This window comes from Lingula anatina, chromosome 3 (genome assembly GCF_051362555.1).
Source record: "Lingula anatina isolate TDL-2025a chromosome 3, LinAna3.0, whole genome shotgun sequence".
NCBI classification, from domain to species: domain Eukaryota; kingdom Metazoa; phylum Brachiopoda; class Lingulata; order Lingulida; family Lingulidae; genus Lingula; species Lingula anatina.
Window position 1 is genome coordinate 14,438,054 of NC_141769.1, and position 23,028 is coordinate 14,461,081.

General features: G+C 35.0%; 4 protein-coding genes across 4 annotated transcripts; 3 read left to right on the plus strand and 1 right to left on the minus strand.

Moving 5' to 3' along the window:
* Positions 1-265: 265 nt before the first annotated feature.
* On the plus strand, positions 266-3,704 carry LOC106150521 (bis(monoacylglycero)phosphate synthase CLN5). Its single transcript, XM_013523387.2, has 5 exons — positions 266-423; positions 700-874; positions 1,415-1,637; positions 2,012-2,101; positions 2,576-3,704. The coding sequence occupies exons 1-5, from the start codon at positions 320-322 to the stop codon at positions 2,983-2,985; spliced, it is 1,002 nt and encodes a 333-aa protein (XP_013378841.1). The 5' UTR covers positions 266-319; the 3' UTR covers positions 2,986-3,704.
* Positions 3,212-6,886, minus strand: LOC106150522 (uncharacterized). Its single transcript, XM_013523388.3, has 5 exons — positions 6,716-6,886; positions 5,580-5,729; positions 5,185-5,266; positions 4,501-4,685; positions 3,212-4,179 (listed from the first exon to the last, which is right to left on the minus strand). The coding sequence occupies exons 1-5, from the start codon at positions 6,869-6,871 to the stop codon at positions 4,090-4,092; spliced, it is 663 nt and encodes a 220-aa protein (XP_013378842.2). The 5' UTR covers positions 6,872-6,886; the 3' UTR covers positions 3,212-4,089.
* Positions 6,724-22,202, plus strand: LOC106150518 (sterol-4-alpha-carboxylate 3-dehydrogenase, decarboxylating). The gene is made up of 7 exons (XM_013523378.2): positions 6,724-6,859; positions 7,894-8,052; positions 8,432-8,578; positions 9,430-9,558; positions 19,866-20,002; positions 21,285-21,387; positions 21,836-22,202. The coding sequence occupies exons 1-7, from the start codon at positions 6,839-6,841 to the stop codon at positions 22,169-22,171; spliced, it is 1,032 nt and encodes a 343-aa protein (XP_013378832.2). The 5' UTR covers positions 6,724-6,838; the 3' UTR covers positions 22,172-22,202.
* LOC147762938 (uncharacterized) lies at positions 12,411-15,064 on the plus strand. Its single transcript, XM_087008671.1, has one exon. It carries the CDS (start codon positions 12,684-12,686, stop codon positions 14,598-14,600), a length of 1,917 nt encoding a protein of 638 aa, XP_086864797.1. The 5' UTR covers positions 12,411-12,683; the 3' UTR covers positions 14,601-15,064.
* Positions 22,203-23,028: the final 826 nt, after the last annotated feature.

Genomic DNA, 23,028 nt, shown 5'->3' on the forward strand with positions numbered 1-23,028 from the left:
AGCCAAATGGTAAAATGGTTTTCCACTTATTTGTGTTATCGGTAAAAGTGCACGCCGACGGCGACATCTGTGTCTGTACATAAAAAATGTTGCTTAATTTAAATGTTAGCCAAACTGAAACTTTTGTGATGTTTTATGTAAAAATGTGCTGAAATTCAATTTACATCATGTAAACCCCGTCCTTATAATGCTTTATAATTAATACATGACCCAGCCTCAGCGTAGCCAGTGGAACAGATAGAAAAGTGACACCAGATTACAGGTCATGTGATTTTTACGTTGATCGAAAGTTCTCATGTGATCTCGTCCAATTTCAAAAATGGCGGACAGGCTGTCGAGTAGCAGTAGGTTGTTGTTGTTTCTTGCCGCTATGTTTGCGGCCCTAGTTTTAACAGACGGTATTTCATGGCCAGTTCCATACAAGTAAGTATTTAGACGTAGCGCTTACGCATCTAAAGTAATATAAATAGTAAGAGCCTGAGTCTGACTGACACTATTAGTCTAATAAGGATACCTAATCCCGTAGCCGGCGTTGGGAGGAGTGTGTGTTTGTGGGGGGAGAGAGGGGTAGTATATATACGTTAACACTTCTGTTTACGGTATCTGATATTTACTATTTGTGCACATATCAAAAGACGGAAATATTAATAAATTAACCATAGCAAAAGTATTTAATTGCCAGTTTTTGCCATTTTTCAGGAGATACAATGGACGCCCAAAGACTGACCCCTACTGTCAGGCACTCTTCCCATTCTGTCCCACTGGGCGTGGGAATGGTTCTATGCCAAAGATGCAGTCATCAGACATTATAGAAATATATGCTCTGAAAGCACCAGTGTTTGAGTTTAAATTTGGAGATCTACTTGGCAAATTTGTAAGTTTTTTGTGCCATTATTTTAGTACTAACTTCCATTCCAAAATCAGTGGTTGACATTTGAAATGTTAAATACTTTAATAACCATTGCAACATTTTATGAAAGTAATTAACACATTACACTGAAGAAAAAAAAAAGAATATGTTCCTTATGGATTTTTCAGATCTTTTCTAATTCATTATTATTTAAAAAAAAAACATTTCAAACTTGATGAGTTCAGAGTTAGTGCCTTAGACCCCATTCCCAGAGATGGGATCGATCCAACTAGATCGACCTAACTCCCTGGGGGTTCATGCTAAATAGGTGTCAGCCACGCAGGCACAATAGTTAATTACCCCCTTATAGCTTGTAGTAGGCGGGACGGACATTTAAGCCAGATTATCTGAAAGTAATCTAGTGAGACTCCCCACAGGGATAGATCGATCTAAAATCTATGGGAATGCGCCCTTTGAGTCAGGCATTTATACTGGCACTGTGCCACATATTTTTCTCACCAGATCTTTTGAAAAAAATAAGAAACAAAATTTTCCTCTTTGTAGAACATAATCCACGATGCCCTTGGGTTCAAGAATACCAGGACTGGCCTGAACTATACCATGGAATGGTATGAGCTGTTTGAGCTGTTTAACTGCACCTTTCCTCATGTCTTTCAAAATGATACCATGCTGTGGTGTAACCAGGGTGCAGCATGTATTTATAATGGAATTGATGACATCCACTGGTCTCAGAATGGAACTCTGGTGAAAATTGGAGAAATGACAGGTACGTTTAGGATCAGATGGACTGTATCAAGGGTTTTAACAAAGTAATGTTAACTGGGAAGATATAGAATGAAAAACGATAATAAGCCAAATAAATAAGGTCAATTATTTTTTAAAAATCCTAATTGATATAATATTCAGGGTTGAGACTGCCATTTAGTGAAAAAGTGGGAAAATATGGCATTGTGGGTTCAGGGGGCTGCCTGGTTCCTTTCTTTTTTTTTTTTTTTTTGCTCCTAAAATGTCAGAAATCTTGATAGCTGGAAAAATCTCATCCATGAGTAATGCTTCATTCTGTCTGAAAGTAGAACACCATTATTTCAGTCATTATTTTAACAACTCACGTAATTCATTTCACAATTTTATATTTCAAAGGTGACCAGTTTTCTCATTTTTCGACATGGGCACTGGGGGACAATACATCATCCATCTACTATGAAACATGGACTGTTGAACAAGAGCCAGGTATGACATTTAAATTAATATTTAAGAAAAAAATTGGATTTGGAAATCATAAATAATGATAAAATTCCAAATTGTGCAGCAAGCACGTTTAATTAGTCACCACCAGTATGTAGCCAGTTTTCATTGTAATATACTTATAATCTCTTATCTCTGGTTTAAGATAATCAGTGTGAATAGATAGCAAAACAACAGTCAATTTACTATTATTGAATAAATAGGACCATGAATATAGCATTGTCATTTTATTAATTATTGCAAAATCAGACTATCTTGAAAATCTTTGGCATGAGAAACAAACAGAAAAATTAACATTTTTTATCTTTCCTTTTGCCATTTACTTTTTTTATCATTTAGGGTATAAACCAGGTACGTATAGAGAGAGATAGCACTTAACCTTCATATCAGAATGAATATGATAATGATAAATACACAGTGCACCCATCAATCAAATTAAAATGATCCCCTTTATTTCAGGTGGCAAGATGTGGTTTGAGCCCCATGACTGTGCCACCTGGGTCAAAGATGCCATAGTGGTCCTGGGCAAAGTGGGGGCAAAGTTCAACACCAGCATTCATCTCAACTACACCAAGATCCACCTGTACAGTGATGAACCACAGTACCTGGGAAACTATTCCTCTATCTTCGGACCCAATGGAAACCAGACTTTAGCCAAGGACATGCTGGCTTTTTTCAAAGATTTCCAGGCTCATCAGTCATTCTTTCACCTTCTACAGAGCATGTTTGACGCCTTTGACAGAGTTTTTGAGAAGAGGCAGTTTTATTTGTTTTACAATTTTGAGTACTGGCTCTTAAAAATGAAGGCTCCATTTTTTAAACTGGATTATACATATGTGCCTCTTCCTGGTCAAAAGAAATTCCCTTGAGTGTCGAAAATGTATGTGCTTGTCCTACAAAGGGGTATTTGTTAATAGTAAAATGCAATGTTAAACAGCTCTTGAAAGACAGCCCCAGATTGTAAGGGTAAATCGATCTCAGTTGTGATATGCAACAAACAGTTCAGGTATTTCATACAGACCGAGTGAGTGCAATGTTCAGGATTTCATTCAACATAGTTTTAAGCTACATACACATTGATAGCATACTTCATAATTCACACCTGTATAATTACCTCATTTAATCATACTTTAAATCGGCATTGCTTATTTTTTCACATGTACATATTTTGTTAAATTTCAAAGATGATTAAAATATTGACTCAAATCAAAAATGTTTTATACATAAAAAGATATTTACTCTAAACAAAAAACGTCATAAAAATATAATACCACATAAAAGTTAGAATGCTATTATACATACAACGGTCTTATAATGACTATTTTAACATTTGGAGCTATGCTATATACATGCATCTCTGGCTGTTGGAATGTCAAAATATCATATGTCAGTTTTTTCCACAGAAATTAGCGTAAAAAGATATAGATCCAAAGACTAATCAAAGTCCTAATATGTCCGTGTTGTATTGAGATGGGGGACTTGTATAAGACAATTGTGATAACGTCAATCACAGTGCAACTTTGGGAACAAATTATCTGGATATTGTGCCCCTGCACTCCTTTGCTTGTCTGCACAATTTGATATTTTTTTATAAATATCTATCTGTCCATTCAACTGGTAATCTTGTCATGGAGCAAAGGTTTGAAAACACTAATAATTTCAGATTACAGTTGAAGTTCTTGATGTAAGTAAATGCACAAAAAATTCAAATGCCAAAGGGAAAAGTGCAAGCTTCCAAAGGATGAGCAAAGTCTCCATTCATCAACCTGATGAGAAGATTTTTGAGTGCACCTGTCTGAGTATACCTCACTTTGACATATTACATTATGTTCAAATAATTTGTTGCTGGGCTCTGTGTAACAACTTTATAATAGATTTAATACCACAGAGACCTCTAGATACACCCTCTGTTCAACACAACTGTTACTATCTGAATCCATCGGTCAATTGTCTATAAATAGTGGCAGCATTGTTCAGTATAGACTTGTCTTCTTCATTATTCTTAGGAATTCCTGTTCATTAATTTCTCCATCACCATCTCTGTCTGCTTCGTCTATCATTTCCTAGAAATAGACAAATGCACCCATTAAAATGCTGTATTTTAAAATGTGTTCAACTTATTATAATGGATGTTTGATTGCAACCCCTCATTGTATGAACCATCTGAAATCTTTAAGATTACAGCTAACCATGACATCAAAGGGTAATTGCAACTAAGTCCCCTTCCCAGTGCAGTTTAACAAACAATGGAGATAATGAAAATTTGCAAATGTTATTCACTTTATGATATGGGTAAAACAGGAGTTAATTAGCTTCTATTCTGTAAAAACCATGACAATCAAAACAATAAGATTGTACTTTTTTGATTTATCTCCACTCAATACCTGTAATTCCTCATCTGTGAGGTTCTCTCCTAGTTCTTTGGCAACCCTTTTAAGATTTTTAAATGAAATTTTTCCTGTTCCATCCTCATCAAACAACCTAAATGCTTTGAGAATTTCTTCCTTGGAGTCCTTTTCACTCATCTTTTGTGTCATCAATGTAAGGAAGTCATTAAAGTCAATAGTGCCTGCAATTCAATGAATCTTGATATTAAAAGTAAAGTACACTGTATGCATTTGAAAATCCCATAAGTCATATTTTCTATGTCTACATGTCCTGCAAAGCTACCAATCTTGCCAAATTCAGACTTTTAAAACTATAAATCCCCTAAAATTAAAGTAGCTGATCTTCAAAGCTCTTCTGAAATGTACAGGAAGACAGGGTATTCTAAATGTCTTTTCATTAAGAAGTAAATCATTAAATTAAAAAATTGGAAAAAAAAAAAAAAAAAAAAAAAAAAAAAAACAGTGAACCCAAGTGCAGGGACGGGTCCAGAAATGTTTTGTGAGTAGAATATTGCCTACCCCTTATTAGATCCTATTCATATTTGCCCTATCCCCATCAAAATACGTAAGCTTCATCTGTTTTATCATCTGCTCTCTAAGACACTTAACAACGATACAAAACTAAAATGTGATTATTTCATATTCACTAGAAACAACCTACTCTATTTAAATTGAACTTACCAGAACCATCTTTATCAATGTCAGAAATCATCTTTTTGATTTCTTCTTTCTTTGGTTCAAAGCCTAAAGCTCTCATAGCAACCTGAAATTTACATAAACCTTCTCTTATAATTTACAACAAGTGATAAAAAGGCATCATTCTCTCTGCTTATTTAATCAAACAGCAATTTGTTGTAAAACCAAACAGCAATTTTTTGTAAAACAATGTTAGCATTTCAAATATGTACAAAAAACTACTATGTAAGAGTGTTTATATGTACATAAACCTCTGGAAATAATGGCCTATTAGTCTTGTATTTTAGAAGAATTTTGGTTGATGGAATGCTTTTATAAACCATGCCATGCATTTCCTTATATAATTATCCTTTTTTGCACATCATTTAAATGTAACACACCTTGAGTTCTTTGGCATCTATGGTTCCAGACCCATCTGTATCAAACAGGTCAAAGGCTTCTCTGATTTCTTGTTTCTGTTCCTCAGTTAATTCTGCTTTCGGTCCTCCTTTCTTCCTGTTGCCACCAACCGTGGATTTCTTGTAACTTGCCTAGAAAGAAAAAACACCACTGCTTTGTCATTTATCAAAAAATAACTAATTATACTCACCAAGACCACCATATTATTATTATTATTATTGTAATGCAGAACATTTTAAGGCACTCTTCCTATAGACACCATCGGTCCATGTGGATGGATTCAGCTCTGTAGGGGCTCTAACTGACTGCAGTGAACTTTACTAAATGACATGCCTCCTCCTGGCATTAAGTAGAATACAGCAAAGCTTGTGATTATATGAGTACAAAGGAAATAAGAGGAGGCGTGTCATTCAGTTAAGCTGATTGCTCTTAGCGAGTCTCCAAAGAGCTGGCAATTTTTAAGCCAGGGCAGAAGGTAGAGGAGGACAGTTATGACAAAACTATCCTCTTCTAGATGGATCACTCAACTTCTTTGGATCACTGTTCCACCCTATCAATAGAATAACAGCTGTTAATTCAATCTGGGTAAATGAAAGACGTGACACAAGCCTCAGCAAAACCATCTATGCTGACATGCAATTGTAACACTCACATCTTTCACGGCTGCAGTCGAAAGGCTGCACACAAACACAGCAATTTAACAAAGCACACTAATTATGTCAATTGCTAACAGATATATCACAAGTTGAAAGCCTTTTCAAATAATTTTTGAAATTCGAATTTTGAATTTCAAAATTAGTTATGCTCAGTTGTTTATATTTCACACATAAAATACAAGGGGAATATCATCGCCTTAGTTAAGCACCTTTTGGCAAGAACCTTGAATTAACAAGGGTACTTGTCATTTTGTCACTTCCACTGACACACGGTTTATGCTCGGCGAATAATTATTCACGAGAGATCGACTTTGTGTTTTTCGGATTTAAAAGAGGTTGATCTTTCAGTGGTGATTGATTTCTTTGAATGTATCTTTGACGTTCATTGGAACCTCCATATCTCATATCAATCTTTCACAGTTTAACACCCCAAGAGTGAGGATATTAAAGTTTGTTCTTACCATGTTCGGGTTTTTGTTGTGCTTCGAAACAAACCAACCGCTGGAAGTGCCCGGATTTTTAGCTCTGCAGTAAACGTAATTGGGGAAATATGATTGGTCTAAATTACATCGTGTGATCCAGAAATGGCAACTCGTACGAGATCGGTAGGCAAACATTTGAAAGTTTTCTGTAATATCATGTCTAATACGAAGACTTATACATTCAAAATATAAAGATGAGTGTATCTTATCAACATACTGTAATTTAAGAAATGATGATACTCGTAAAGACGTGTATTCTTAAGAAATCCCACATGTTTTCACGTCGGCTGCTACTGTCAGATCCTGTCACATACAAATAAGTTGCATTGTAGCCGTACGATCACCGGCAATGCCAAACACCGGTTTGCTTTAACTTACAGTATCACGATAGAATATATAAATATATATTCCTGACACGATAGAAGGTCAAGGTTGTATTCCAAACCAAAGCAATCAAAATTTCAATATTTGTCTTAACTTCCATATAAAACATTCCCCAGATTGTACAGTATCCCCCACCCCCATAAGTATGATTTTCATTCCAATGTCTTTTCTAAACCGAGTATTTTGGCATATTTTAGCATTGTGTCTGCTATTCAATTGAATTGGTTTGGCAATTCCATGACGTAATTTTTCATTGTTTTTTACAAGAAACTGCTTGGTCATTCAAATATTATTAAAATTGAGGCTATATTTGCAGTGATAAAAATTTGCAGTACCAGTAATCTCTTTAGTCAAAGAACTTGGAAAGTTCAATGAAAAATAAAAGGGAAAGAATGTTAGCCAATTTTCAAACTAATTTATTTGAGTGAAGTTGATTATATTTTAAAGTCACCACACAACTTCTTTTGCTAAACAATAAAAATAAGAAAGAGTAATGGGAGAGCTAGTTTCGGAGGAAAAGTCCAATAAACAGGATCCAGTAGGAACCTGCATCGGAAATCAACGCTAAGTAACACTAATTAAGTAAGAGAGAGAAACTCAGAAAGAGAGGGGGGGATACTGCAAAAGTACCGTTTAGTCTTTGCCTATAGACTGAGCAAATGTCGTAATTCATGCATAGGGACCATGATGGAATTGTATAATAATAATAATAATAATAATAATAATAATAATAATAATATTATTATTATAACAAACATTTTGATTTCCCACAGAAGAAGACATGCACTGTGATAGGAGGCTGTGGTTTTCTGGGCAGACACATTGCTGAGCAGCTGCTTCAGAGAGGATATGCTGTCAATGTGTTTGATATAAGAACAACATTTACTGATGACAGGATACAGTTCTTTGAGGGAAATCTCTGTCAAACAGAGGTACTTCTAGAATAGTATGAAATTTTTCTATTAACATGTGAAGTTTTATCTGATTTTAAGAAAAAAAAAACACCAACTGAACTGAACATTCTTTAAAAGTCTTTGTTGTTTAGTAAATGAAGAATGTTTTAAAGTTAAAAGAACAATGAAGTTTAATTTTTGGTAAGCATTTAAGTGGTAAAACTATTACCGGAATTGGAAAAAACTCGGTTACTCTGAGGAAAAGGATACAAGAGTGATAAAGTACATGCATGCATGTTTTTGATATATGAAATATCAAATGATATATTTTGGAGGTATATAGCTGGAATGATTTTGCTTAGTAATAATACAATTTTAATTGTATTTTAATTAAAATTACAATGGGTTATTATTCCAGTGTTTGCTGCCAGCTCTTGAAGGCGTTTTTGCTGTGTTCCACTGTGCCTCACCCCCATATTCTGCTGATGACAGAGAACTGTTTTACAGGGTCAATGTAGATGGCACAAAGATACTGATTGCTGCATGCAAACAGGCTGGAGTAAAGGTATGTGGAATCAAATTTCTGTTGAATTTTTAAAAGTACTGCCCTTTTCTGGGATTCAGCACGAAAAAGAAATATTGTTGGCTACCATAAGTATGTTTATGGCTTTTGAATAAGAATAATGAAAACAATGATTTTTGAAGAACATTTTGTTGGAAATTTTATCAGCTCACAATTAAAAAAATTGAGAGATTAAAGCAATAATAACTCTTCCTTTGAGATTCAAAATTCCGCAAGAAATACATAGTAAACAACGCCTGGAAATATATTCTATTGCATTTTCCCACTAAAACGACTGTTATTGTAGTAAAACTAAAATCTGTGCTTGTCACTTGGGCTTTCGATCCCTTTTTTCGCGGTCGACAAGTGCATCCGTTGCCAATGACGTTTAGGTGTCACGCGGATTCTCGCGTCCATTCGAGACCAAAATAACATGGCGGGAAACCCTCAGACGTAAGTTGCGAGTTTTTGTAGTGCGTCGGATAACGAAAAGCCCAGAATTGCACACATTGTAGATATAAATGCATTTTGAGCAAAAAGACGAACATATCTTATGAATCTTATAATATTGTTATATAGTGTTGTTGTTGTCTGCTTATCCCGCGGTTTTAAGTAGGTCACCAGAAACTATCGCTCGATACGAGAGGGCTCCGTCAGTTAAAATCTCTTAAGTGATTTTAACAAAAAACCGTACGTTTAGGAAAAAAACCCTGGATTAACTTTGAATGCAGGAATGGGGTCGTTGACCATTGGTAAGTACGGGAAAATTGCCCTTTTTTCCAGGAAAATTGTATTTTTGGCCAAAACGAAGAGTTATTATGACTTTAATGAAAGTAGTAACCTACTAATTACAGAGGTTGGTTTTGACAAGCAGTGCCAGTGTAGTTTATGAAGGCAAGGACATCAAAAATGGAACTGAAGAGCTGCCTTACGCTGCCAAACCTATTGACTACTACACAGAAACTAAGATATTGCAGGAGAAGGTGAGTGAATGTGTTTGTTGTGGTGAAAAAAAATTGTTACCATCAGGTTGTGCTGGGTGAATGTGTTAGTTGTTCCAAATGCAGTCACTGTGGTTTGGAAATGCTCTGTAAATAACATTATTGCAGTAACTGATAAGCCTGGCTTTTGCCAATATCCTTACCTGTTGTCAAGTTTTACACATGCTAAAGTAAATAAATATTTTACAATCTTTTGAGAAAGAGATCAAGAAGTGAGTTGTGTTTTCTTAACATTTGCCTTTTAAAGTTTTTCTCTGGTCAAAGTCACTTTAACATAATATATCACTGTTAGTACCATAATTGCTAATGACATTTGACATTCATCCTTCCTCCTCAAATATTTTAAAAATACATCTTTATTGTTTTCAAATGTACACAATACATTGTTATTAAAACATCATCTTTATAAGTTGACCACTTATCCTTGATAAGCAGTCAGATCATTACTTTTTCATGTCGCTATAGTTGACCCTGTAACAATGTGACATCTTAATCATTAAACTTAAAACAGAATTTTTTCCCATTAATGCATGTTTTGTTATGTACTTTGGAAAATAATTCTGGCCAGGGATTACAGTCAGATTTACCAAGGGCATAAGATTGATAAATAGGCCTTAAAGATGACAGTATATGTAATGCTGTCAGTCAGGAGGCCACTGTCATTACTACACATCTTATAGCTACAGAAAACATGGTCCTTCAAGTACTTTAATTTAAGATTTAAGTGTGTCAAAGGTATTTGAAAATCATGTGAAGAGATGACATGGCATTAGAGTTTGATGTAAATGTTTGGCAGTTTGTGTGTTTCTTGGAGATCTTCAATGGTCAGTCTTAAATTTATCTTCCTAATCTCTTTATTGGCATATTTATTATTGGAGACTGCCCGACTAACCCTAGCACACCTTGATTAATAAAGATAATAAACAGTTGTTGTGAATATGAAGAAATTTACTTTCATGTACATAATTATTTGGTTTGTACTGCAGTTTCATATATCTGAAATTGTTGTTGATTTAAATATAACTTCTCTAAAACAGGACATGAAAAACTGAACTTTACTTGCAATAGATTATGATTTTTACTATAATAATAATAATAATAATAATAATAATAATAATAATAATAATAAATCCTTAAAATTATTGAAATTCACAAAAATGAAAGAAACTATCAAGGATTATGTTGGTAAAAAGTTCTGTACCTGAAAGCCTCAATTTAAGATAATGGGGCATGTTGTGTGTAGACATTGTACTGATGTAACACAGTTACAGTTAGTGTATTTTGCCACAAACAAACTGCTGTTATCTATGAAAGGTGCTATAAGAACTTTCTAGTTGTTAAGTCCATCATTTTTCTGTGACTAATAAGATTTAATGATGTACGTCATTTGTACACTGATGATTGAGTTTTCCTTTTATCAAGAATTACTCAATTTTGCAAGTTTTTTTATATTTCACATTTAATTGTCATTTCTTTAAAAATTACAAAACTCTAAGCATGTTTTGACCCATGTTTTGTTAGAAACAAAATATTTTCTTTCTCTGAAATTTTGTTATCTTTCTTTGGTGATAAGAACTGCAGAAGGAGGTGGATATTTTTGTACTCAGTGGGTGCCAGGTCTTAAGTTTGAATTGTTATATTTAACAATAATTGCCAAGTGTTTTTGAAATGTTAATATGGAAATCATGTCAGTATGTGTGTGTCTGTGATAAGATTCTATTTTTATTCTTAAAATTTTTCATTTGAGATAGCAAGTATTTGATGACGAAAGGTCAGTTTGTGACTTAATAGCATTAGTAACAAAACAGTTATGCATACAGGGTGATATCAGGTATGATGAAAGGAAACTAGTATATTTTTTTTCTTTCATCTTTCCCTAAAGGGATTTTCTCCAGAAAACAATTTCTTCAAATTTTATTTAAGAGACATAACCCTTGTTGAAATGGATATTAAAAAAGGAATCATTGTTTTATGCATTTTTTCCAAGAAAGATTAGGAAAAACATATGGTCAGAGACGATTCTTTAAATTTTAGTTGAAGGCAAGAAGGTTTAAAGGATTAGAGATGGGCCTAGGGTATAGGGAGATCATGATTGATTAAATGAGGTTAAGGATTGAAATCATTAGAAAAATGTGAAATGTCTATTTTATTTTACCACAAAATACGGAACCAAACATTCCTTCAGAGTTATGCAACTAATGGAGTAAATTACCTTTATATGGCATATTGGTTAACTGTATGACAATGTCAAAATTTTGGAGACGCTTAAGTCTTGAGGCATGCTGATTGAGTATTCAATGAATAGGAAATGATAACATTAAGCAGCTTTTCTTGACATAGGGATTAAAATGTAGTGAAATTCAAGCGCTTTTTGTTGAATCTGTAAAATTAAATAGTCTGGTCACTATTTCATCGAAGCTTAAGTTAATGATTTGGGGGTCACATGGGGGATTACAGGAACCATGACATGGCTAAATATAACTACAATTAGAGAAAAGTTTCAAGTTTATCTTGAAGACTTAATACCAGAAATGGCCTTCTGAAAGTGAACGTTTGTTCCTTATCAAGGGAAAGTTTGTACCATGATAAGCAGAGTTTGTCCGCTTGAAAGTAAGTGCGGAATAATTTTGTGCTAAACGAGGAGTCATTGAGGAGCCTGAGAAAGTCAACAGCATCTTGACCTGTGGGTTGGCTCCAGCGTGCAGTGACAGGCAGGCAACTTGCTCATATCTCGGGCGTGACAGGGAGGGGCCAGTGTGTTAGTGCCGATCATTTATGAATATGCAACACTAGCTTATTTGGCATTCCTCCTATGTGTTTGCTGATGTGTTAGGATTTGGATTTTGACGGAGTGAAAACCTCAGAAGACAAGCAGGTGAAAAACTGTGAGAAAATTAATGAGCACAGGTTCTGTACAGGAGAAAAAGATTTTTTTCGGCCAGGTGGAACTATGCCTACATAAAACCTTACAAAATATATTCAAAAGAGGAATACTAGTGAATTGCCAGGAAAATGGATTAAAAGCATAAATTGGAGATGGCAAAAATGCCAGCAAAACGATTTAAAACATTTAGTCACAAGGAAAAGTAAAACAGCAAGAAAAGAAAATGGACCCGATGTGTTTTCAATTTTTTCTCCTTTTTCTCATGGTGACAAACTTGGGCAGCACTCAAGTGTGCCCCAAAGCATGCATGTGTGTGCCGTATGCAAACGGAACGGTTGACGCTCGTTGTCACCAGGAGGGACTAAACGGATTTCCAAAAGGACTGCCACCAAATATACGAATTTTACAAATTGTTGGTATTAATGTGACCCATGTTATTCCCAATGTGACCAGGGCAGATCTGTCACCATATAAAAACCTGGAGGAGCTTGAAATTGTGAATGCAAACGTGGAACTGGTGACAGATAATGCCTTTGCTGATTTGAAAACATTGCGGAGATTGAAGCTGAATCACAATCGCATTACCAAACTTCACCAGGACACATTTCAGAGCCTCACTGATTTAACAGAGCTGTATATAAATGACAATCCAATCAAGGAACTGGATCCAGGAACTTTCCATTATCAAAAAAGATTGACTAAACTGCAGTTACAAAATATGACACTTAATTCCCTAGTAAATGGAATGTTTGACGGACTTGATTTACTGGAGCTTTTGAATTTAAATCATAATAACATCCAGCATATTGAAGACAAAGTTTTTGTCCCACTGAATTCTATACAGGGCATTGATCTGTCCTTTAACCGTTTGACTAGCTTATCAAGCACTCTTGCACAAGTTGTTCCAAGACTAAAATTAGGAATTAAATTAGTAGGAAATCCACTTATCTGTAACTGTGAAATTGCCTGGTTCAAATCGAGTCCAGCAATATATATGAAGTTGGGCCGAAACTATTGTTTTAATTTGAAGTCAGGTAAATGGATAAGAAACACAATCCCCAGGGCAAAGCTGACTTGTTCAAAGCCCGACTTTGAAAATGCCACCTGCCTGAGCAGTTATACTGTTAAGGAGGGGGGTGCCATTGACTTAGGTTGCCCCATCATCGGCGAGCCTTTCCCCGATGTCACTTGGCTCTCACCTGGGGGAAGTAAGATAATCCTTGGCAAGCCATCAAATAACACTAATTATGAAGTCAACTTAGATGGAACATTGTCCATTGCAGCAGCATCATTGATGGAGGATGGGGAATATACTCTGTCTGCTGTGAACAGAGAAGGAAGCTTTGTTTTCAAACTGACACTTGTCGTAGAAGTACCAACAACTACTAGCACCACAACTGAAGCCACCACTATGGTTGAGACGACCGAGGCATCCACTGTGGCCGAGACAACTACAGTTACGACCACAGTGATTCCAACAACCACAGAGGCAGAGACAACAACAGTGATTCCAACAACCACAGAAGCAGAGACAACCACTGTAACAACTACAGTGATTCCTACAACTGTGGTTGAAACAACAGAGCCTGCAACTACCACCGAGTTAACAACCCAGAAGCTGACAACAACAGTAGAAACTACAACACAGACTGAGGCCTTCACCACCAGGACTGTGACAACAGCACCTCCAACAACATCAGAGGTAACAACAAAGGCGACTCAACTAGCAGTCACAACCCAGCAAATGACGGAAACCCCAACAAGTACAGGGATGACTAAGCCAGAGGTACAAAAACAAGAAACACCAGATAACACAGCAGCAGTTGTTGGGGGAGTTTTGGGTTCACTAGCAGGTGTCATAGCCATCATTGCCAGTGTTTTATCCTACTTGAAGTTCTGCAGAAAAAGTGGGAAAGTTGGCTATGGCAATCTTGATAACAGGCGAGACTCAGTCCAGTCGAATGCCTCGCAGCAAACTGAACTTGACAGCGAAAGAACAGAATCAGATAGACTCTCTCCAGACAGGTCAAGCCCAGTGAGTAGGGCCTTTTCATCGCCCAGAAATTCTATCGCCCCTTCGCCACGAAGTGCAGATATGTACTATGTAAATAATAACATGTTTAATTCTTCAGAAGCATGACAGAACATCCTGAAATATGTTTAAATTCTTTATCATCATTTATCCCCAAGTTGCCAAGCATTATTTATCCAAGATGTACCTCTAGAAAACCTGAAATGTCTAATCTTTTATTACTTGTGGTGTTTGTTTTCATGTATGTTGTCTGTTATTAGCTTACCTTGCTCCTAGAGCTTTGAAGATTTATAAACTTGATTTTAGATAAATTAAGATTTTGTTTTTGAAAAATTACTAATGTTTGATTGTGACGGTATTATCTGACATTTAAGTGTCCCAAGTGTTAGCCTGTCAGTAAACATAGTTAATAATGAAAAGCTCACATAATCAAAGTGGTGTACTGTTACAGTAGTTTCTGGCATTAGTCAACATGGCCTCATTTTATAAGTGGCTAAATAACAAGTATTTGAAATCCAGTATTTTTCTATGTGATAAAATTGACAGTCACACTGACTGAATGTGTTTTTTTTTTTTTTTTTTTTAATCTGTATTAGTTCTATTAGTTCATTTATCTGGATTAACCTTTATCCTAGAGACTTGTCAGGCATACAGATTTCTCTCCTTCTCTCTTGCTTTGCAAAATCTTTATGCTACAAAGTTCTTGATGGAAAAAGTTTTGAAGCTGTCTAAAAGCTTACACATTTTAACCTTCTAACTGTAGAAATATGTGTCATATTGATTTCTTTCCTTTACAAGCTGTTCAATTATTATTATCACAGAATGGTAAAAAGTAATCTGTATAACTGTATTGCCATTATTATGGACATATTTTTGTGGCATTTGCTGATCATCTGAATATAGAATTTGGTATGCCAAATTACTTATTTTTTTATATAAAATCAGTAATAAATTTCACAAAAAAAAAAAATAATAATAATAATAATAATTTTGAGACAGTATTATGCGTATTGTGTAAATGTGTCATTGGTGTGAGCCTGTAGAACATTCTTTGCTAATCTGCAGTTCCATTTGATAAGCCCGCTGTAACCTCAAGAATCTACCTCTTGGAGTGGGAAATATTTTAGTAGTATGTTTTGGCTCACACTAGCATTAAAATTTAAGCCATATGATTAAAAAATTCAATTTTGCTTAAGAAATTGTAATGGGAAAATATCACGTATAATTCTCTTTTGTTTGGGCCCAAAAATTGATTTAATAAATGTTTAGCTATTTGGCTGAAACACATATTGTCCTAGGTTCTATATTAATATTTAAATATTTCAGACCCACTTGAATTAATTCTTGATTTATTCCCAGAAAGGTTTACATTTAAAACTGAAATGAATTGTACTATGATGTCTACAAAAGAGACAGTGCTTATGAAAGAAAAGAGAAAAAAGGGAGGAAAATTAATTTACTGTGACACCATTAACAATATAAAATGTGTTGAACAGACTGTTCAAGTCTGTAAGTTGTTTGGTATGTTAGCAGTTTTCTGCCCTTTTTTTTTCAAAATGTGAAAAGATTTGTACATAGTCGTGAATGACAAAGAATTTTTGAGGGAATGTTGAAAAAGTAACATTGCAGATTATTTTTTGCATATTTTGGAAGTATGAAATTGTTTTAAAAATTGTTTAAGTGAAAATAAATGTTATGCTGAAAATTTCTATATGAGTTGTGTTTATCACATGATTATAGATTTAGTTTTTTATTTATTTATTTATTTTTATTTTTCACTTTATATTTATTTAAGGCACCATTTTGGGTTTAAGAAGGAAAAATTCCTCTCCAATTTTAACAAAAAACAAAAATGTTTTTATTAATTTTTGATACTGGTTTTTGTATGATTAAACTCTATGACCTTGGTATTTTATCTTAGCTTAAACAGAAAACTAATAAACAGCCATTTATCAGTGGGGATTAGAATGTTATGGATATTTTCTTCGTTCAAACTATTTTTAAACCAAGATCTGAGAAACAAATTGCAACACATGATAAGGAGCAAATTCATGTAGAAATCAAAATTTTCATATTTCTGTATTGTATTTAAGGTAGTTGCTGTGCATAAAATGGCTTTGCTAATATTTTCTCCATTTCAAACTTTTTCACAAAGAAAAAATCAATATTTCTAATGCTCTTAAAGAGCAGAATATTATATACCATTGGATGAATGATTCTTAAATTGAACAAGTTTTGATAGAGTGAATAAATATTAACAAACATTTTTTCAGCACACATTTATCCTTTTCCCTATGAAAAACATTAAACAATAATCTTTATATAAAACTCCTTTAAGTGTATTCCATGAAAATTTCAGTAGGCCTTATAAAGTGATTTAACAAAATGAAACACATTGCATTTCACTCCAAAGCTTTGGAGCACATATTTCCAATGTGCAGTCTTCAGAATGCAATAATCTTTCATTTATCTTTTTATTTTAAAATGGTTATAATGAAAGTTACATGGACAAGGTTTTACTTGTAAAAACTTGCCCTTTTTTTTGCAACCAGAATAGATAGCCTAGGTAATAATGTAAATTATGAAAAAGCAGTTGAAAAGTAATAATTGAAATATTGAAATATGAAATATAGGTAGATACATGTTAACATATTTACTTTCTAAAACAATTTACTTTTCAATCAGCAATCAGCATAACAAAAGAGGCAATACAAGAAAACTTTTTTCACTGCATAAAAAAAAAAACACTTGTAAGGGATTGTATGTGCTAAGACGTGGAATATAAATATATAATTTGTCATCTCCCTCTCCCTTCTCAACCCCCTCCATCTTCCCAGCTGATCTCCCATTATATTTACTGAAGGCTAACATACCACTTTGAGTCCATCAGTTCAGAGGTAAACTTCTCCTTGCCCACTAATCCAGTAGCACGCTGGCTGGACCAAGGCTTTAATCTTGTGGTCAAGGCAGCCATAGGGCAGACAAAAATGTTATCAGGAGTTGCCCTCTACAACTTGGTTATTTTATGGTTAGTTTCTGGTCCTAAACCAATGCCGGATTATGTGATTACACTCCCGTTGTAGTGGTTACAAGGTAGTTGTAAACAAATTAGAGTGATATTATGATAAAGCTGAAAAGAGTGTGTTGAGATTTTAGTAAATAATGTTTGTGCATAGAGATGACACCAGGACTGCAGAATTCTTCCAGTGAAAAGGACAATATGTCTTGGCCAATTTTAAATACTTCTACATTGTTTGAGGACACGCATCCTATTCAAATGCTTTAATTTCTGAGCTAAGAAAAGGACTGTGTTGAATACTCTGAGATATGGGTCTAGAGACATCATTGTCTCTTTTGATAGGAGGCTGGTGTAATTATGATTTATGCATATTTTCCAACCCAGATGTAGAACATGGACAGACACTGAAGCAGTCTGTGGTTTTATTACTCTCCTGGGTGCTATTAATTCTTGCATTAAAAAGAACAAAAAATTGCTTTAACATTGATCACTAAATTGTTTTATTTTGAATGTTGGCCTTACACTGTAATAGCAGTAAACCAGCATTTTGACCAAAAAAAAAAAAAAGATCTAAAAATTAAGTCTCAGTTCTCTATAATACATGAAAGAATGTTTGAATAAGTCACTTTAAATGGCTCAAGCACCAAAACTTTTTTATCATAATGAGTTTTGTTATTGATTATTATTATTTTGTGACTTTAAAATTCATACTTAAACTTCATTTTGCTTTATAAAAATAATAATATGAATAAAATTTGAGGTCATGAGTCAATAATAAATTTTATGGGGACCACAAATATTCAGAAAATGATCTGGAAATTCAGTTTGGATGTTTTGTATAGATTAATTAATAAGTAAGTGTAATTATACTTATGAAAAAAAAAGAATGAAAAGAACAAATGACTTATTTCATGGACTATCTGTTCCAATTACCCTCATCTTCTTGAAGTCATCTTTGAAGAACAGTATCACTAATAAATAATTCCCTAGTTAATTATTTAAGCCACTTAATATGTACACTGTCTGCCTGACAGCAGAAAATTAAACAACTGACTTCATTATTATTTATTTACAATTAGTTTAATAAGACTTGATAAGAAAAAACATCTCCAAGGAGGGCGTCTTGCTCTAAGCCTTTAACACATTAACTAACAATAAAAAATCCTCCTCTCCCTGCCAGCAGCAGGTTTCTGGGCTTATCACTTGACCTGACTGGAAGACTTGAAATGGATTGAGAAGATTTTGTTAAGATCCCCAACACCCAAACTTTAGCATTAGACCTTGAGTGCTCCTGTCACCAGTCATGTTATTTATGCTGTGAAGAAGTGTGCTCATACCTGAGAAGAGATGGGAACTGACACCTTTGACACATCAGCTGCGTTCAGACTGGTTTGAAACTAAAATATTTTGGATCTTTTAAAACCTGTTTGATTGACTTTTAAGCCCCTGCGTATGGCAATTTAGTAGTTTTAAATTGGACACAAACCATTGTTACCACATTCAAATAGTTCAAGTTAAAATCATTTTTTACAAAAGAGAGAAAAAATCAGATTATTCAAATTCATGGGAAAACAAGATTTCTGATTAATGCACAATCATGCTAAGGTCATTAAATGTGGTCTCAAATTTAGGAAGTTGAACTGTTTTGTGTACATTTGATATCAAATATAAAGTTCGCATACCTCCCTTCTATGGTATATGTTAGCTATAATACCTTGTGTGAATAGGCCATATGCTTGTTCCCAGACAGGGTGGATAGCATATGGATATCTGAACAGTTTAATCTGCTGACTTCTGGTATTTTAATAGTAAACAGTGACATCAAGAGAAAGATTGGAGAAACAAGCCTATCAAAAGATAGTTTAGTATGCTCATTTATTTTTTGGGGTTCAGTATTTTTCCTACCTGTGTCAATTTAGGTAATCAAAGTGTCATAATGAATTTTTTCTTTGGGTTAATGTTGTTTCTGTAAAGTTACAGATATGGAAAGATTTCTGAAAACATCTCATTTATTTTCAGTTCATCATCAGTTTTTGGAAATAAGACTTTTGACAGTTTTTTTAATAGTTTAAACATAAACCCATAAATTTAATTTCAATATATTTTGAAAAAAATCAACATAAATAAACCAGATGACTTGCATTTGCTGAGGAAAAAAGAGAGAAAGAGAAAATGGTTCTATGAAGTTGTCAAACAGTGGGTTCAATTGGGAGATCATGATATCAACGAAAATAGCCAAAACAGTTTGTCAGCTTCTTTGTGAACCATTCCAAAGTTCTTTTTTAATTTACCAATAGTATATAGCATAATAACATATTTTAAATATTTAACTTCTGTAATACCTGATATTTCAGACTGTCCTAGGGGCAGACAGTGCAGACCTCCACACAGTTGCCATCAGGCCACATGGTATATTTGGACCCAGGGACCCACACATGTTACCTACTACCATAGCCACAGCCAGGGCTGGGAAGATGAAGTTCATGATAGGGTGAGGAAAAATGGGGTGGTGGGGGTGGGTTAGAGGACAGTGTGACTGTGGTCACACCAAGGATTGGAAAGAAGGAAGGGAGGAATGCACTTAGAACACTCACACTGACTGGCAGACATTTTAGGCAAATTAATATCCTAAAATGTAATCTTGTACTTGGCATATTATTAAACAATTGGAAACTTTAGACATAAACATCATTTTATACTCTCATAAGTTGCATTCCCCACCAACGTGGACAATTAAGTTTCAGATTATAAGGCAGTTTGCACGTTTTAGTCACGTCAGTTTGCCATCAGAGGCAAAACATATCTACTAGTACAGGGAAGTTGAGAAATTGATAAGACTTAGGTGGATTTTTTTCCTAGATATTTACCTAAATGAGTTTGTATATTAACACCAATTTCTTGACAACAATGAACACAAGAAGAAAAAAACCTTTGGGCTACATTGGTGCTTGTGGTATTAGACCATGTGAGTTCATTATCGAAATCAAACTAATCCAACATTAAGGTGTCTGGGGCAATGAGGGTTAATATTTTAAAAGTTTTGAAGCAAACAGCTTCTCCATTTTCAAGTTGCGTGAACAAGGGAAAGGCTAGTTGACATGGTGATGGCCCAGTGCACAGTCACAACAATACTTGTTCATGAAAATTCTTCAGAATTCTTTTTTTTTTTTTGTCTTTCAAATTATATTTTGAAATAAATGTACATGAGATTTAAATTTGCTTTTATCGAGACGTTTTAATTCTTAATTGTTAATTAGACTTGTGGTACTTATATTTATCATTGAAGAAAAGATACCTTATGAAAAACAGCAGCAATGTTGTAAAGTAGACATCTTGAGACAGAATTCACAGTAAATGTTTTTGATTTCTGCATGGCTGCTTAGACTGGGTTCCCATACATAGATCAATCCATCTGGATCGATCTAACTCCCTGAGGAGTTTCACTAAATTGTTATCAACTAACTGGCTTAAATGTCTGTCACGCCAACAAAATCAGCTAGGGGGTAAAGATAATTATCTAACCGCTTTACTAGGCGTGACAGCCATTTAAGCCCACCAAGTTGACAGCAATTTAGTGAGACTCCCCAGGGAGATGGATCAATCCAAATATCTTTGGGAATGGTCCCTTAGTTTGCCCTTTATTCTATCACTATCAATCTTTTACCTGCTAACACCTAAGAAGTGATTGTGAAAGCAAATGCCATTATGATGATGATGCACACTAACACAATGTCAGCTACAGAAGCAATATTCAATCCTTATTGAATTGACAGGAATGGTAAGAACCTGGTGGACTTTACCTATGTAGAGAATGTGGTCCATGGTCATATCATTGCAGCAGAGAAGCTGGAAGCAGGATCTCCAGTCTGTGGCAAGGTCAGTTTAACTCTTCTGGGTCAATCTCATGGCACACTACTACATATATATTTTAAGAAAAGGCAAATGTTTCATCCAATTATCCTTAGCCCAATGATTTCTTTTTTTCAAGAATAATTCAAATTTGTATGTCCACTTGGGACTAGCTGTTTTTGTCCATTATATGCAAAGTCAATTATACATGGACTTTATACCATCCTTTAGTGAATAAACAGGACTGAGACTTCCAGATTTAATATGTCATAACCAAGTGTTTGTTTAATGCAAAGCTGTCACATGCAAGATCTAATTCAACTATACAGAGTCAACAATGAAGCTTCCATGCAATGAGCAGGTTTGACTATGCACCATTTGGACTGCAGTGATCGCAAATTTTAACACCAGATTATACTCATCAGATTAAAAACTGTTAAATGCCTATCGTTTTACTGCTCACTTACCCTTACAGGCTTACAACATCACCAATGATGAGCCCATCTATTTCTGGTCCTTCTTGTCCAGACTGTTGACTGGGCTTCAGTACGACACACCAAAGTACAGCATTCCATATACAGTGATATTCTTCATTGCGCTGCTAGTCCAGTTCTTCTGCTTCCTCCTGCGCCCTCTGGTGACCATCAAACCCACCTTCACGCCCATGAGAGTGGCACTGGCAGGAACATTTCACTACTACAGTTGTGATCGAGCCAAGAGAGACATGGGGTACGCACCAATAGTGCCCCTGGACAAGGGGATAGAATTGACGATAAAGGCGTTTCCTCATCTTAAGAACTCTAGGACTTAGTGATTGCATTTTATTATATATGTATTTCTCATCAAAAAATTTAGTATTGATGATACAGTATTAAGCCTAGGTCCCAACCAAACGTACGGGCTGCTACGTCTGGTCTACGGCCAAAACATGGGGAAAACGTGGGAGTTCGTGCGTGAGGAGCATGTCCATCATGCGACTTTTGGAGGACGCAAACAGCACGTAGAAACTTTTCACCAATTACTCGATTCCTTCCCTGCGATCTAGCTACGTCCTAGCTGGATGCAAGGGTATGGGCGGCCAAAAGGGCAAAAAATCCTGTCGTCGATTCAGTTATGTTTCGTCGATTCACTGCCTTCCCATCGATTCAGTTTCAAGTTTAAACGATCCTGTCATAAATTCAACATCTACTTTCGTCAATTCAACTGTCAAACATTTCTCATCTAAGGTGTATTAAAACCAATGCCGTCACTGTTTTCGTCGATCGTGTAACTATTCTCGTCGATCGTGTAACTATTCTCATCGATCGTCTAATCTCGTCGATCGTGTAACTATTCTCATCGATCGTCTATTCTCGTCGATCGTCTCATCGATCGATCGCCAGAGGGCGCTGCGGTAGCACATTGGCCTATCACATGACTATCAAAATGGCAGACAACAAAATGATTGCTAGTGAAATAAGAACATTTTCTCAACAATTTCAATTTTAGTTGTTAATAATTAAAAGACATTCGGTTGTAGGGACATTATTTTCTAGTTGTGCTTAACTCTGACCATGGCTGGCCGAGTTAAAAATTACCCCGTGATTGACAGACAGAAGCACGTGTTGCTACCGCAGCGCTCTCTGGCGATCGATCGATGAGACGATCGACGAGAATAGTTACACGATC